At 45.1% G+C, this 15,878-nt stretch overlaps 1 protein-coding gene across 2 annotated transcripts in view; it reads right to left on the reverse strand.

Moving 5' to 3' along the window:
- Positions 1–15,666, reverse strand: part of CDYL2 (chromodomain Y like 2) — a 191,183-nt gene extending 175,517 nt beyond the window's left edge. Inside the window, exon 1 of one of the 2 annotated variants that reach the window (XM_089903334.1) lies at positions 15,336–15,666. In XM_089903334.1, coding sequence (XP_089759460.1) covers positions 15,336–15,359 — 24 coding nt within the window. In that variant the 5' untranslated portion in view covers positions 15,360–15,666. The remainder of the gene's footprint in view (positions 1–15,335) is intronic. The other variant, XM_089903333.1, reaches the window with a different exon arrangement.
- Between the last annotated feature and the right edge of the window lie 212 nt (positions 15,667–15,878).

Below are 15,878 nucleotides of genomic sequence, written 5' to 3' on the forward strand. Positions count from 1 at the left end.
CAATGCACATGACGATTTACACAGTGTCTGGCACACTGAAAACACTCATTAAACACTATTATTACTGTTTTTACTATTATTAATAAAACTATTTTATACAAGAATCATAGGAAGTTACACTTCAAAAACCTCTTTATACATCAACCAGGATCAGAGATCAGATTTCTTCAAAAGATATACCAATTCATTAAGTCAAAAGCGAATGGGATTTGCACCAGCTTCCCAAAAAGTCAATACCATAGACATAGCCACACAAGAGTTGGAGAGTGGGGGGATAATAAAACATAGAAGTGCCTCAAGATTTCAAAGACTTTGGAATCACTGCCATGTTTGATAACCAAGACAAGAAAACAATCTGTGACAATCCTACATGGTACTAAAATATACATCAATTCTGGAGAGAAAATTAGGTCAATAATTTGAAGAAGATCCATTATGTTTTTACATCCCAAAGGCAGCCACTGTGTGGTTCCTTTCCCCTTTCTATGAACTGCAAGACCCTTACCAAAGTCTGTTCCACAAACCACCATGTGTACCATATTCTCCAAAGTGAACGTGGTTTTAGGTGGCAATGCAGACAAGTAAACACAGCAATGTAAATATCAGGACACTAAAATGCTACCCATTCACTCTTTAATGCCAAAGGAGCTTGGGATTCCATGAGTTGATCTGACTTCCAATAGTTCATAAACGAGTCTGGATTTCCAGGAAAAGTTTAGATATCAAGTGCTCCCCATAATGTCAAGGCCTGTGATGTCAGTTGGTGAGGCAGGTCCTAACCCCATTCTCCATCAACAAGAGAATTAAACAAGGCTCAAGGCTGCGCCGAGCCTCACTGGCTTCCTTTACTAAGTCTTGCGTAAGAAAGCGATAATGACATCAAGATTTCCAAGGCAACTCTCCAGAGGAGTCTAGGAAGATATCATCTCTGTCTCATGGATGACACACTCAGATTTCAGTGAAGACAAACAGCCACTTTTAGCATCTCAAGCACTTGTCTCCTTCAAAAGAGTAAAAGAGTCCCTCAGTTCTGATCACCTGGTGGAAATGTTAGTGAAAGACTGAGCAGAGGACTTCAAAACTCTCACCCAACTCCAAGATTCAATAATCCTTTGAATACAAGACTGTATTAGCTTTACTGATAACACAAAGCCGAATGCTGTCAGTGAGTTTTGCTTATGAGAAACCAAAATAAGTATTAATTGATCAACAAAGACATAGAAAAGAGACTCAAGACTTAGACACCCTTAGAAAAACTGCAAGATTGAAAATGACTTCAAGCTTCCTACAAAACAGACTGTAGAAATATCTGAGACAATTTCAACTTTCACGTAAATGAAAGACCTGAGCAGGTTAATTCTTTCATTAGATTGTTTTCTGAGTCTTGCACTGTGCTAGGTGCTAAAGATGGAACAAGTCAGAGGGAATCCCTGCCCTCTCAAAACTTACAACTCAGTGGGAGATTCAGAGAATGAGTTAACACATTACCACCTATTAACATGAGTGCTGTGATGAGAGACAAACAGGGTTCTACAGGAGCCCAAAGAAAACCCTTGATGAGACGGGGAGGTTTTGCCAAGAGCAACATCTCAGCTGAGACCTAAAGGCTGAGCAAGAATTAAGGAAGCAAAATTGTGGCAGAGCTGGTAATGAAGAGCGCCCAGTCACTTGGGAGGGTGTGATTAAAGGACAGCACATGGAACATCAAGAACTGAGAGCAGAGCTCTCTGGATGGAATATCTGCTGTCACTGGAGAACTAGCAGAAGATGAGAAGGGGCCAAATCACACAGAGCCTATACATCACTTAAAGATACTTCATCCGGGGAGACAGTAGTAAAATGGGGATTTTAGAGACCTTTCGGTTTCCCCGGTGGCGCAGTGGTTAAGAATCCGCCTACCAATGCAGGGGACACGGGTTCGAGCCCTGGTCCGGGAAGATCCCACATGCCGCGAAGCAACTAAGCCTGTGCGCCACAACTACTGAGCCTGCATCTAGAGCCTGCGAGCCACAACTACTGAGCCCACATACTGAAGCCTGTGCACCCAGAGCCCACGCACCGCAACGAAGAGCAGCCCCCACTCGCTGCAACTAGAGGAAGCCCGCACGCAGCAATGAAGACCCAACGCAGCCAAAAAATAAATAAATAAATTTATCAAAAAAAAAAAAAAACCTTTAAAATAAAAAGAAAGACCTTTGTGAGCGCAGTATGGAGAAGAGTTGAACTAGATGCATAGATATCAGCTGAGAGGTAGCAGAGTGACTGAAACAATGGGAGTTGCCTCCTGAATTAAAGTGGTGAGAGTGAATATGAAGAGAAAAGGACGGGCTCAAGAAATATTCAGGATGCGGCTTCAACAGAACACACACGATGACTGGGCAAAACAAAGGAGGCCATGTTTCTAGCTATGGAACAGGTGGATGGAGGTACTATTGAGGCTAGGAACAACAAAAGGAAAAGCACGTCTTACATAGGTTGAACGTAAGTTCAATTTTGGATATACTGAGTTTAAAGAGCCCAAGAGGGTTAGATGGATATCATCTCCGGAGCTCAGGGGGAAAAAAACACAAAACAGGCAAAGTGTCAGGGACTTGGGCATCACCTATATAGTCACTGTAGCACAATGAGAAAACAGAAGAACCCTCGGTCAACACTATTAAGAAGCTCCAAGTTTAAGGAACAGGCAGCAGGAGATGAGGACATAAAGGCAACTGAGGAGGGGTAGAGCCCGTCAAGGACAATGTCTCAAGAATAAGGGGTGGAGACCCAACAGAAATGACGGCCTGTGAAATACCTCCCCGCATGTGATCCTACGCTGCACGCTGTATGGAGAGATAAGGAATCACAAGCACGACCCCAACACGTGGCCCGTGTGTCAGTACTCAAGACCTGGGCTGCCCCAAGAAGCCGTCAAACGACAAAGGATGTCTTTGGGAGGGACCAATAACCTAAAATACAACCTAGGTGACAGACATGTATTCTGGTGGATCCAGAGCAGACAGATTCACCAATCCATCAGTGAACGGCAAGAATTGATGGTATTGGATAATGTGATACTCCACCCAGGTCCCCTTTTCAGGGTCGATGTGCCCATCCCCTCAATTCTAGGAATATCCATGCTGCTAAAGACTCACAGATGTGCCCCTCAAAGGGAACTGCCCTCCACCACAGGGAGCTGCCCTGCCCAAGAATACATTCCCCCCACCGCCGCCAAGGGGCAGCTTACCAGCAACAGCTGCCTGACTTAGGGATATGAAAGTCCAGTTCCCTGGCCTCAATATGGTACATTTCTGAAGAGACATCCCAGCTCCCAAGCCTTCCTGAGGATCCGCTGAGGCCTCAGCTGTAACCTCACTGCTGGTCTCCTTCACCATCTGTCCCATCCTGCATTCCTCACTTCCTTACAGGTGTGTCTCCCAAGAGCATCCTTCAGTAATCCCTCTGGATACAATTCTCCAGTTCAGAGCCCAGTTCTAGGCAGACCAACCTAAAAGGGATGGTGCGTATCAAACTGGGCCACAACACTGAGGCTTGAGTAGAGAGGCAGAGCTGCCCAAGGCAGAGGTGGCTGCAAACTGTAGGGCGGTCTTTGTATGTGTCAGCGTGAGAGGGGCTCTGTCACATGCAGCATTTAACAGAGAAGGGCCACTCTCAATCCAGTTGTCACCCACAATGAAGGACAATGACTTGAATGCTTGAATTCACCTTCAGGGACTTTTGTTACCTAATAAACCTATATAAGATCTGATGGAAGGCAAAATGGAAACTTGAATTTCAAGGACGATCTGAAGTAATCTTTGAAAAGGGAGAGAGGAAACAACAAAGGATGCTCACTCAAGAGAAAGCCGAGGTGGCCGAGGAGCATAGGTTTTGAATATTTTCAATGACTCATTCAACAAATATTTATTGAAAGATTATTATGTGCCCAACAAAGTGCCACAACTCGAGACGACAATCATGGAAGAAACAGACATGGCCCCTGCCCTCACAGAGCTTAGAATCCAGCAGAAAATTCTGGAGTTCGGGAATGGAACCCTTTTCCCCCATCAAAATGGTTCCAGGAAACCTAACACATAAAATCAGATACATGGGATAACTTCTTAGTGGAGATGTCTTCTGTAAGTATAACACGACACTTTCTTATCGCTGAGTTAACTCGTGAGAGCGATAAAACCTATTCTGATTAAGAGCAAAGTTTTTAAATGAGGTCTGAGGATGTAACTGTCTTCCTATGACAGCCTCGGCAATTTATTTCCGCATGTGGTTTGCCTGTCCATAAGAAAACAATCTCTGATTTGCTACGAAAAGCAGCTGCAAGTGGTATCAGATTTGGTTTGGTTTCATAATCTCGCCTTGCCATCTCAGGGTGTCCTTCACTCTAACTGATCCTGAAGCCTGATGTTTGTTTCATGGTTGAACCTTTAACATACAACTGCTCACATTCTTTCTCTCAAATTTAAAAGTCAGGGCAGAAGGACACAGAACTCTCAATAAGCCCCACCACCACCTTGTACACAATATAAAGAGACAAAGCTTCAGCCATTCAGTTATTGCCACACACCGCTTATTACACCAGGTCTAGAACATTCACCACCTGAGCCTTGGATGGTATTTAATGGAGTGAGGTGCATTGTGCTACAAAGCGTGTTTGCTCGTACACTTTCACGTGAGGAGATATGAACAGGCCTAAAAATTTTTAAGAACGTTGCAGACGTACAATGTTGCTAATACAGTGCATTTACTGGAAGTTCAAGTTATATGTCCAGAGATGGCAAGAAAAGCTGTATTCTGAGGTCTGCTCGCACAAAACAGTTGAGCTGGCTGCCCCTTTTAACATACTAAAAACACTGCCTTGTGTTAAAAATGTGGTATATAAGCATATGTGGGCGTTAGGTTTTTTTCACGATCCCATTCTGAACAGCAGTTTAAAAGACGTTTGTGGCTGCAGCCCCACCATCTAGCATAGTTCTAGGCACGTAGTTACCAAACAATAAATATTTGATTGGTGGATTACTGAACAGAAATAACTATTTTAAAATAAAATTCAAATCCAGCATTTATATAAGATCCATGGCTTATTAGCAAGAGCCCTTGACATACAATTTTTAGAACACTAGACCCAAAGACAAGGAAATGAAAATCAAAGAGGAAAATTCCCTGATCACGAATCTGAGAGTAGGGTGGTGGTCCCTCGGCAGGGGAACTCCTGGTGTGGCAGAGTGTGGCCCAGGGCCCCAGTCCCGCATTCACGTCCCTCCAGTCTCCACATTGATGCTTCTGTAAGTCACTTAGAAAGCAATGTGGTAATAGATCGACGCTGGGGGGATTCCGGGAGAGACGGGATGACTGGAGTGAACGAAGAATATTTTTTATTTTTTACTATTTAACATTTTATTGATAAAAATATCTATGATTATAAACTGCATTAGGTTTTCTATTATCAAACACATGGTTAAGAGAAAGCAGGACATAAAATGACAAACTTATGGCTCTCCCAGGCTTCCCAGGAACCCGATCACAGCTTTATATAGGCCTGGTCAACGGATGGGCATGGCACCGGAGTGACAGGACCTTTGGAGGCATCTGCTTCCACCCAGTGGCTCAGGCTAACTGGGCGATGTCACAGGGAGACAATTAGCTGGAAGGAGGGACAACAAGGCATGGATCAGGACCAAGAGGAGCTATCCCACAACCCCCATCATTCACTCAACGATCAGAGCAGAGGCTAACTCAAGGCTGGGGTCAATTTCAGACCCAGAGAAGGCCTCCCCAGGGGTCCAACACCACCTCTGCCTGCCATCCCGAGCATGGCTCCAGGGAACAACTCCAAAAGACAAAGAAATGGCAGGATTCTTGGAGCTCTGAGCTTGCCCGTCTTCACACCTACATAAAAACAAGATCATGGGGCTCCCCTGGTGGCGCAGTGGTTGAGAGTCCGCCTGCCGATGCAGGGGACACGGGTTCGTGCCCCGGTCCGGGAAGATCCCACATGCCGTGGAGCAGCTGGGCCTGTGAGCCATGGCCACTGAGCCTGCGCATCCGGAGCCTGTGCTCCTCAACGGGAGAGGCCACAACAGTGAGGGGCCCGCGTACCACAAAAAAAAAAAAAAAAAGATGATGACACGTACCAAGAAGTATGGTATTTATGTGAAGAAGTAACAAGATTCAATCTGAAGGAGGAATTTCAAACATAGAAGAGCTCTCATTTTACAGCAGAAGCCATCAAGGTTCATAAAGACTAAAAGACAGGTCTAGCTTCACAGTGTTACCAACTGGTGGTATGTGGGCGAGTACGCTGACTGTATCAATCAGGGTTCACTCAGAGAAGCTGAACCACTAGGAAATATACATTAAGAGATCTAACAAGGAACTGGCTTATGTAGTTGTGGAACTGGCTAGGGAAGTCTAAAGTCCATAAGGCAGGTCATTAGGAAGGGAAACCTGGAACTCTTCCAGGCTGAAGATGCTATCCAGAGATGGAATTTCTTCTTCTTCAGGTAAGCCTCCATTCTATTCTTAAGGCTTTTCAACTGACGGAATCAGGTCCACCCAGATTATCTAGAATAATCTCCCTTAAAGTCAACTGATTATGGACCTTAATCACATTTACAAAATAACCTCAGAGCAACACCTACTTTAGTGTTTGACTGAATAACTGACACATAAAACACCATCACATTCATTTATCAATAGCACCCCAGTGATCTCTCCTCTCAGAGGCTTGCTAGTACAACAAACCCGTTAATGAAGAACTTTCTCTCCTTGTACTCAATAGATCAAGACCTTTTCCTTGATTAAATTTTATTTCGAAAGGTTCTGGGTGACGATATTAAACATGCTCTACTTTTTTTTTCTCCAGCTAAAATTACTGAAGACGTTGGACCCAACTGTCATAGCTCAGCAGGAGAGAGGTTTGTAGAATTCATGGAAAATCACTTCTTCTAAGAATGTAAGTCCAATAGCCCAAAGTGTATATCACAATTTTTTGTTATCCAAGTCATCCAAAGTAGCAGAGCACGTGTAGACCTAGGAGAATGGAGATGGCTGATCCATTCTCCCACTTCACCCCTCGATACCACACTCACTCTCTCCTATCAAACTCAAGATTCTTTCTTTTTTAATTGAAGACTAGTTGATTTACAATGTTGTATTCGTTTCTGGTGTGCGGCACAGTGAAATATTCTTTTTCAGATTCTTTTCCATATAGTTTACCAAAAGATATTGTACATAGTTCCCCATGTTATACAGTAGGACCTTGTTGTTTATCTATTCTACATATAGTAGTGTGTATCTGCTAAGCCCAACCTCCATATTTATCCCTCCCCCACTTTTTCCTTTTGATAACCATAAGTTTGTTTTCTACGCCTGAGTCTGTTTCTGCTTTGTCAATAAGTTCATTTGTGCCACTTTTTTAGATTCCACATATAAGCAATATCATATGATATGTCTTCCTCTGTCTGACTTACTTCACTTAGTATGTTAATCTCTAGGTCCATCCACATTGCTGCAAATGGCATTATTTCATTCTTTTTTATGGCTGTCACACTCAAGATTCTTGAAAGTGTTAACCATGTAAGATGTCTCTACATCCACATTCCACACACACACACACACACACACACCGTCACTGTCACACTGCAATCCAGCCCTCCCACCAGCACACTCTATGGAATATATCCCTTAAGGTTACCAATGACTTATTGGTTATTACCCCCAAAGGACTCTATTGACCCTTCTTTCATGAAATGCATTTTTCCACTGCCTTCCATAACAGCAAAGCCTCTTGTTTTTCCTTCTACCTCTCTTGCTATTCCTTGTAAATCTGATCTTCTTTCTCTTCTTCCATCCTGTAAATGTCCACTTCCTCCAGTCCTCCTCCATTGGACCCTCCTCGTGTTTATACCCTGTCCTTTGGCTTTCATTATAATCTATACACTAATGATTTCCAATCTCTATCTCCATGACAGATAATGCTTTTGAGTCTCAGGCTCACATGACCTACTGCTATGAACATCTATACCTGGATGTCCCACAAACACTCTGAACTCATTGTCCTTTCCACCGTCCCCACTTCCTCCACTCAATGCTTCTTCCTCGGGTCTCTACCTCCATGACTGGTTCCACCATCCACCTGATGGACCAAAACAGAAACCATGACGTTATCCCACAACTCCTGCCTTTCCCTCAACCCCTTCATACTGTCAGTCAAGTCTTACTTGAGCAGGGAAGAGGAGAGTACAGCTGAAAATCATATTTTCCAGCCTCCTTTGCAGCTAGGTGTGACCATATAATTATTCAGGCCAATGAGATGAAAGCAGGATTGCATGGAACTTCCAGCAGCTGTTTATAGAGGATGACTCAACTTTTGCCCCTCCCTCCCTCCTGTTTCCTCCAAGCTCTTACACAAAAGATGGCTAGAGCTCCATGGCCACCTTAGATCAAGCAGTGACCTTAAGGGTAGAAGCCACAGCTGAAGATGAAAGAGACAGAAGGAGCCTGATACCCTGAGAAGTTCATGGAGCATCACGCTAACCCTGGACTGCCTAACTCCAAGTTTATTTCGTGTAAGAAAATAAACCTTGTTTAAGCCACTGTTACTGTACATTTTCTATAATAAGCAGCCAGACAAAATCCTGACTGGTATACCAAATTATGTTGATTCTTTCTAAATCTTTCAATTCCAACCATTTCTCTCCATCTCTACTACCACTCCTTTGGTTCAAGTCGCCAATGTCAGTTGTTTCAATTACTGAAAGAGCATATTAACGGGTCACCATACTTGTAGTCTTTCTCCAGACTAATCCACTGTCCATTTCTGAGGGGCAATATAAGATTATGTATCAACGGTGTTAAAAATGTTAGCATTCTTCAACCTAGAAATTTCACTTCTCAGAATTTATCCTCAGGAAAATAATAAGATAGGAAGACAAATAATTATGTTCATGGAGGTTAATAACAGCAATATTTAAATGGTTTATAAATGGAAAAAAATCTAGATGTCCAACAACAGGGGATCAGTTATACACAAAATAGTGCATCTATTCAAGTGAAAATTGGCCTGTCATTAAAAATCCCGATATAGAGTAATATTTTAAGATAGAAGGAAATGTTCATTATATATATATATATGTATACATATATAAAAAAGGGTTATAAAACAATATGTACCCTATGCTCCAATTTTATATTTTAATTACATAAATACATACAGAAAGTAATTTCACTCTTATATTTGTATCTACACCGAGAAAGCTATCATTTTAATTCAGATATCACATTAGTATTTAATAAACATCAAGTATATGCTAAATGTATAATAGTTATCTTAGGTATTATAATTTTTTTCTTTATGCTTGTAGTTTTCCAAGATGCAACAATAAATATAAACTGCTTTCAAAAACAGAAAAGATAAATATTCTCAATAAGTCCTGCAAACCTGATCATGCTCATTTCCTAGTTCAAAGTTCTCCACAGTCATCACTTCCTCTGGAAAGCCTTCTCTCATTCCAAGGCTGGTCCTCCCATGGTCTTAGAGAACCCCATCTTGCCCTGTACTAACACTCTTCCCACAGCACGGCAAACTGCCTACTTTCTTAACTATGTCTTGTGCTATACCATAGGTCCAGGGAGCACAATCTCATGTTTGGGATATATTTGGTGTTCTATTTATGTGAAATGAGCAAATGAATGATGGTGTTATGAATTCAGCCACATCTACACCTCTCTTCACCATCCAAGAGATGCCAAAAGGGACCCACATCTTTGGAAGCTAAATGTGTCTCCAATACTTAAGATCTTTGCTAATTACCATGTCTGAACCATCCCTTATCAACTGATCAGGCTGCAAGAAGCCTTCTTTATATAAACTCCTGATATAAACTCCTTTCAAGGACAGTTTAAGCCCCTGAAGAAATAATCTTATGTGATGAGGAATGACTTCACATAAAAGTCTATACTACTTGAAAACAAGCTGATATCTACCCACATGGGATCATTTAAAATAACTTTCAAAAGCTGGGAGAATCATACACCCATTCAATGTTCCTCAGGTGCCTACCATGTGCCAAGAAATCGATTCAATTCATCCGATATATCTTCTTTGATGATATTTGCCTCTGCAAATACTGGTACTGAGATTCAAGAAGTTCTACCACTGACCATTTGTTCTGTGACTACACGTTTCACCTCAGGCACGCGTGGTAAGTAGGAGAATATGCCAATGTAACAAGTTGTGTTGATTCTTATGTGGTTTTCATCGTTTGTTAATATTTTTAAGCAATCATAGGGAAGAGGTCTCACAAGGAAAGAGAAAGACAAAGATGTTTGAAGACCTTAGAACAAAGCTGGAAACGCACTCAAGTGCCTTCCTTTAATATGAGTAGGGGCCGATCGTGGCATCAAGCACTACTACCTTTCCACCATCTTAACTTGCCTAGCAATGCTGCAAATTACAGATGAAGAAGCTACAGAAAGACTTCTCTCTATACAGATGAATGCAGAGGGCTATGCTCTGGGCCAGAATTAATTTCAGTGAAAATGGTCTCTATTAGAAGAGAATGACATCTGTGATCTACAGAGAGAAGAAAGAAGCACAAGCCCAATTTGAAGGCTGTAAAGGATGGACTGACCTGGGGAGGGCAAACACCAGCCTGGTGGAGATTTAACTGACCTGTATTTTTATTAGATTTGGTTTTGTTTCTGTTCCTGGTTACGAAGTTCCAAATGTTTTCAGCAGTCAGCCTCAATCCTGTTTTTCCCATAAGCCTGTTATTTTCAGTGCGTGATTTTGCAGGACGCAGGGTGCGTATGTAGCACTATAGCGGAGACACCAGTGTTCATCACTGCAGCAGCATGGATTTTTTTTTTTAACGTCTTTATTGGAGTATTATTGCTTTACAATGGCGTGTTAGTTTCTGCTTTATAACAAAGTGAATCAGTTATACATATGTCCCCATATCTCTTCCCTCTTGCGTCTCCCTCCCTCCCACCCCTCTAGGTGGTCACAAACCACCTAGCTGATCTGCCTGTGCTAGTAGCATCGATTTTTAACTAGAGTAAATTTCTCTCAACAAAACTAAAATCCTATTATTATTGTTATTTATTTTATTTGGAATGAAATGAAAGCAGTATTTTTTAATATATGTACCCATTATTATGCACGTATTATATAAACATATATATGTATATATTATATACATATGATATAAACACATACATATTTATTAGATATGGATATATGCATGTATATCAATCCCCCCCCAAAAAAAACACATGGCACATTTGATCCTTTTAAGATAGAACTTTGGGAAATATAAATCAACAGAATGTTGACAAACATCAGGAACTGACACTGCTAAGTCCATCTCGATAAATTTCAACTTGGCCACTACTGACCTTCTCTATAGACATACAGCATTCTCTTTGAACATTTTTTCCAACAAAGTGGAGACCTCCCCCATAATGTCAGCTAATCACACGGGAGAGAGTATAAAATACCACCCAAGAGCGACGGGGAAAGCCACAGGGTTGAAGCTTACATGCATTCAATGAACGCATCTTTTAGTGAATAACCGTCTAGCTCTCTGGAAGGCGACTCAGTCAAACTTCCTTTCAGAGAGAACTGAGAGCCATCCCTACACATGGTATTACCACCACGGAGAGACCACAGGCCAGAGAAGAAAAGAGAACAGAGAGTAGCGCTCAACACAAGCATAACAAGGTCAGCCAAGGTTCTTTACCTATACTTAAGTCAGTCTTCTGTTCAGTGATTCAGTGAACAAGCATTTGAATGTGCAAGGACACAGAGATGGACAAGACAACTGGGCTCCTTATTCCACTGATTATGTCTTCCTGACATCCAAGCATCTTAGCGAATGTTCACGAGCATCCTGGGGCTACAAACTCTAACGCCTACGGGAGCCAGATAAGTAATTTATGAGTGAAGCAGAAAGGGTACCTGGTACGAGGGAGCACTGGGACAATTATACACTAGACATCACATGCCCCATCTAAAGGCATTCAAATCCAATTCTCTTATCTACCATCAAGGTGAGGCAAAACACACAGATAGCCTAGACGTGGCTCACAGATTACCATTTTATGACTCTTACGTTTAGCAAAATGTAGACCAGAGCATCTGGATAAGGAATTTCATTTTGCATCTAGATTATCTGATTTTAAAATGCTCAACCCATATTTAAGATCACCTTCCTATAGGTGATGGCTATAACATACCGGACGATGATGAGGACTCTGCTATAAGAGAAATGATCTATCAAGAACCAAAATTTTGGAAACTGAGCTTGATTCCATATTTCTTCATTATGACTGAAGACTGCCATTAAATAAACAAACTTTTCATTTGTTGGTGTCTTTAAAATTAGCACCTATTCCTTAAAAGATGCTACTCAGGGAAGGTTTACTCTTTCCAATTTCACTGTCTGAAGCACCAAAGAGAAGTTGAAGAATCTCTACAATCCAAATCACATCTTCACCATAAAAGGTCAAGGACAGTGTCAGCAGACACACAGGTGAAATAAATCAATTACAAATGTAATAGTTCTTGCCCACTCAAAATGTGGGTTCTTGGTCAGAGGTTACAAGAAGCCATTTTATATACCCTTGAGTATAATATTTAATTAAAGTAATATGATAATTGAGAATGGTGTCAGTTTTCCTCTTTTTTTTTTCTTTAAAGGTCAACCAATGTACTGGATATTCCAAGATTTGTCCTTAAATCAACATCCTATTTTTTACACACACAACAGTTTTACAGTTACAAATATATATGCTAATGGACAGTTAGCACATCTTGTTTTTAAAGCTAAATCTGGTCAACAAATTAAATTCCTCAGTATGTGTTATGTAATGTAGACACAGGCTATAAAAATGTTGACATTGGTTATATATTCGTAATGCAATTTAGCCGTTTTAGTAATGACTGTGCAAATAATCAGCCACAGGAAAACTATTTTACATCTAGTACAATTACCTACTATCACAGAAGTAATTATTATTATTGTCTTGTTTACTGAACTTCAATAAGAACTCGGTGAGGTGCTAAGATACTTCCAAGGCAGGTGTGAAAACTCCCCTCTTAACAGACTCATCTGGCAACTATAATTACCCATGTTAAGGAGGGCATTTCAGATGATCATTACACAAGAAATTATCCCCAGAAGGTTCATAAGTTCCAAACTTTAAATGGAGAAATACTGACAGCTCCTAACGTGTCCTCTTAATTCCCTCTTGACGCAGCTTTTCACCAGGCAAGGTCAGCAGCTCTAAGATGACTCAAGATCAATGGGTAGAAAAATCCATACTCCCAGCGAGATGAGCTTTGCCCCTGAACAATATCTACTTTTGGCCAATGCCCTAATAGTGCTGGTTATACTTCGGGAAGCTCAATCAAACATCCCATTTTACTGTGCTTCAACTTTCTTGGTTTCAGAAATTGCTCCACCATCTTAAAATAGGCAAAAGTGCTTGGATGACCCATTGGGCACAACCTGCCAAAGTTCTTCACCAGGTCTCTACCCAACTTCATCTTCTCTGTCAGCACAGGGATGAGGAAGGCAGTAGGGTAGAGAAGAGGTCAACCTGCATCATTCTTTCAAGGAACCCAGGAACATGTTAGCTGGATGGTTCAGCCCCAGCAAATATCATGGGGTTTCAGTCAGTATGTTCACCAGTGCAGTGCTCATCTGAATGCTTGACTGGGGCTGGAGGTTCTGCTTCCAAGGTGGCTCACAAACACAAGCTTGTTAAGCTAGTGCTGGTTGTTGGCAGGAGGTCTCAACTCCTCGCCACATGGACCTCTCCATAGGACTGGAGTGTCCTCTCATGACACCCGAGCCCACCAGTGGTCCATGACTGCGCCTCACCAAATCCAGAATCATCCAAAAGACCTTGGACGCACAGGAAGCTGAGATGCTACCTTGCCTGTTCTCCACTCTTCCTCTCTCACACCCGCCAGCAAATCCACCACCTGAAAAAGCTTCAGCTGTCCAGAAAGCCCAGAGGAAAAACTTCACTGTGGGTGAATCACCCCTGTGGTCTCCTACCCAGAAGGCTAATTCCACCCCTTGGGGTGCTCATCTCAATTTAACCAAAAGCCTTGAGAACCAGGGCTAGTGTTAATCGATTTAAGCACAGGGGAGTCCAGGTCCAGGCTGAACTCTGACTTGCTTCTTGGAGGATCAGCAGGCCTTCAGGATGAAGATGGCAGGTCTCTTAGCTTCCTTATCCTGAACCTTCTCTTGGGGCCAACAGCTCTTTCGGGCATTTTCCCCAGGGAAAGGGGGTTGCTTCTTGTTTTGTCCACTTGTCGGGAATCCAAAAGCAGTAACTGTTGTATCCAGAGCTAGTAAAACCTAGCTAGCTCCCAGAGGCCATGGCTATTTCTCCACTGTTTCAAAGATGCCAGACTAATGTCTTCCTTGAGCACTTTTGAGACGCTTTCAAAGTATCCGATGCTGGCCACTAACCTGTGTGGACCTGGAGACAGGTATCCACCGAGGGTGACGTAGAGCGTTGGAAGCTGGGCTCACATCCCATGTCATCTAGCAACATGCTACCACCCACCTCCGCCTTCCATGTGCTCTTCCTTCCACCGAAGGCCCTCTACAGCGCCCCCTCTCGCCCCCAGTGAGCACGACACCCGCAAGGACCGCCCCCACGCCCCAGCCCCGAGCCCGTGGCGGGGGCAGCAGGTGGGAGGAGGGGGAGGTGGCCTGGTGGCCCCAGGGAGCGATTTGGCGGGTGCCTCCCGAACTCTCCACCCGGCCGCCCCCACCGCGGCCGCCCCCGCAGGACCCCGCCTCGGCCCGGCCGGGCTCCGCTCCGTCGGCCCGCCCCCATCCCCTCCCGCGCCCCCGGCCCAGCCCGGGCCGCGCACCCCCGGCCCCGCACCCCCGCCGGCCGCCGCGCGGCCCCCCCGCATTCCCGGCACGTCCGGCGCCGACTTTTACCTGTACTTTCTGCACTCGAGGCGGCTCGTCGGGCGAGAAACACCTCCCCGGGACCGCTACCTCCCCCGCCCCGGCTCCGCCCGGCTTCCTCCTTCCCCTCCAAGGCCGCAAAGTAGATGGAGTAAGAGAGTGTGTGTGCGAGAGAAAGAGAAAGAGGGAGCGGGCGCGGGCGCCACGGGAGGGCGGGCGGGCGGCGGGCGGGAGGCGCGCCCGGCCCCCGCCGCCCTCCGGCCGCCGCCGCCGCCGCCGCCGCGGGCTCGGCAACTCCGGCTCGCGCCTGGCCCCGGCCCCGGCCCGGTCCCCGCCGCCCGCCGTCCGCCCGCCGCCCGCGGGCTGGGGCCGGCCCGCGCACCCACGTCCCCGTACCTCGTAAAGGTCCCCAGAAGCCATGCCAGGCTGCGGAACTTGGCTCGCCGGGTGTGCGCGTCTGCTCGCTCGCGCCCTCCGTGCGTGTGCGCGAGGGGGGCAGTGTGCGCGTGTGTGTGTGCGCGCGTGTGTGTGTGAGTGTGTGTGTGGTGTGTTGAGTAAACTGTGTTTTTGCAGAATGACAGGCTTGGGGGCTGCCTATGCGCAGAATCAGAGCGGGCGGCGGCGGGGCTGGCGTAACCGGCAGGCGGCGGCGGCGGCGGCGGCACGAGCGCGGGCAGCAGCGACGGCCGCGCAGCGCGCCCGGGAGGCACAGACGCGGCCCGAGCGCTGCGGCCCCCACGACCCGGCGACCCGGCGGCGGTGGCTGCGGCGGGCAACGGCTCGCCCCGGCGCCGCCTGCAGGAAGCCGCCCCGCGCCCGCCGCCGGCCCGGACGCTGCTGCCACTGGGCGAGTCCCCGCCCCCCGGGAGCCCGGCCCGGCCCCCCGGGCGGGGGGGGCGGGGGCGGCTGCCCGGCCGCGCCCCAGGGGACCAGTCCCGG

Source organism: Delphinapterus leucas, chromosome 20 (genome assembly GCF_059928025.1).
Source record: "Delphinapterus leucas isolate spDelLeu-1000000601 "Yukka" chromosome 20, BTC_Dleu_Yukka2, whole genome shotgun sequence".
Lineage (NCBI taxonomy): Eukaryota > Metazoa > Chordata > Mammalia > Artiodactyla > Monodontidae > Delphinapterus > Delphinapterus leucas.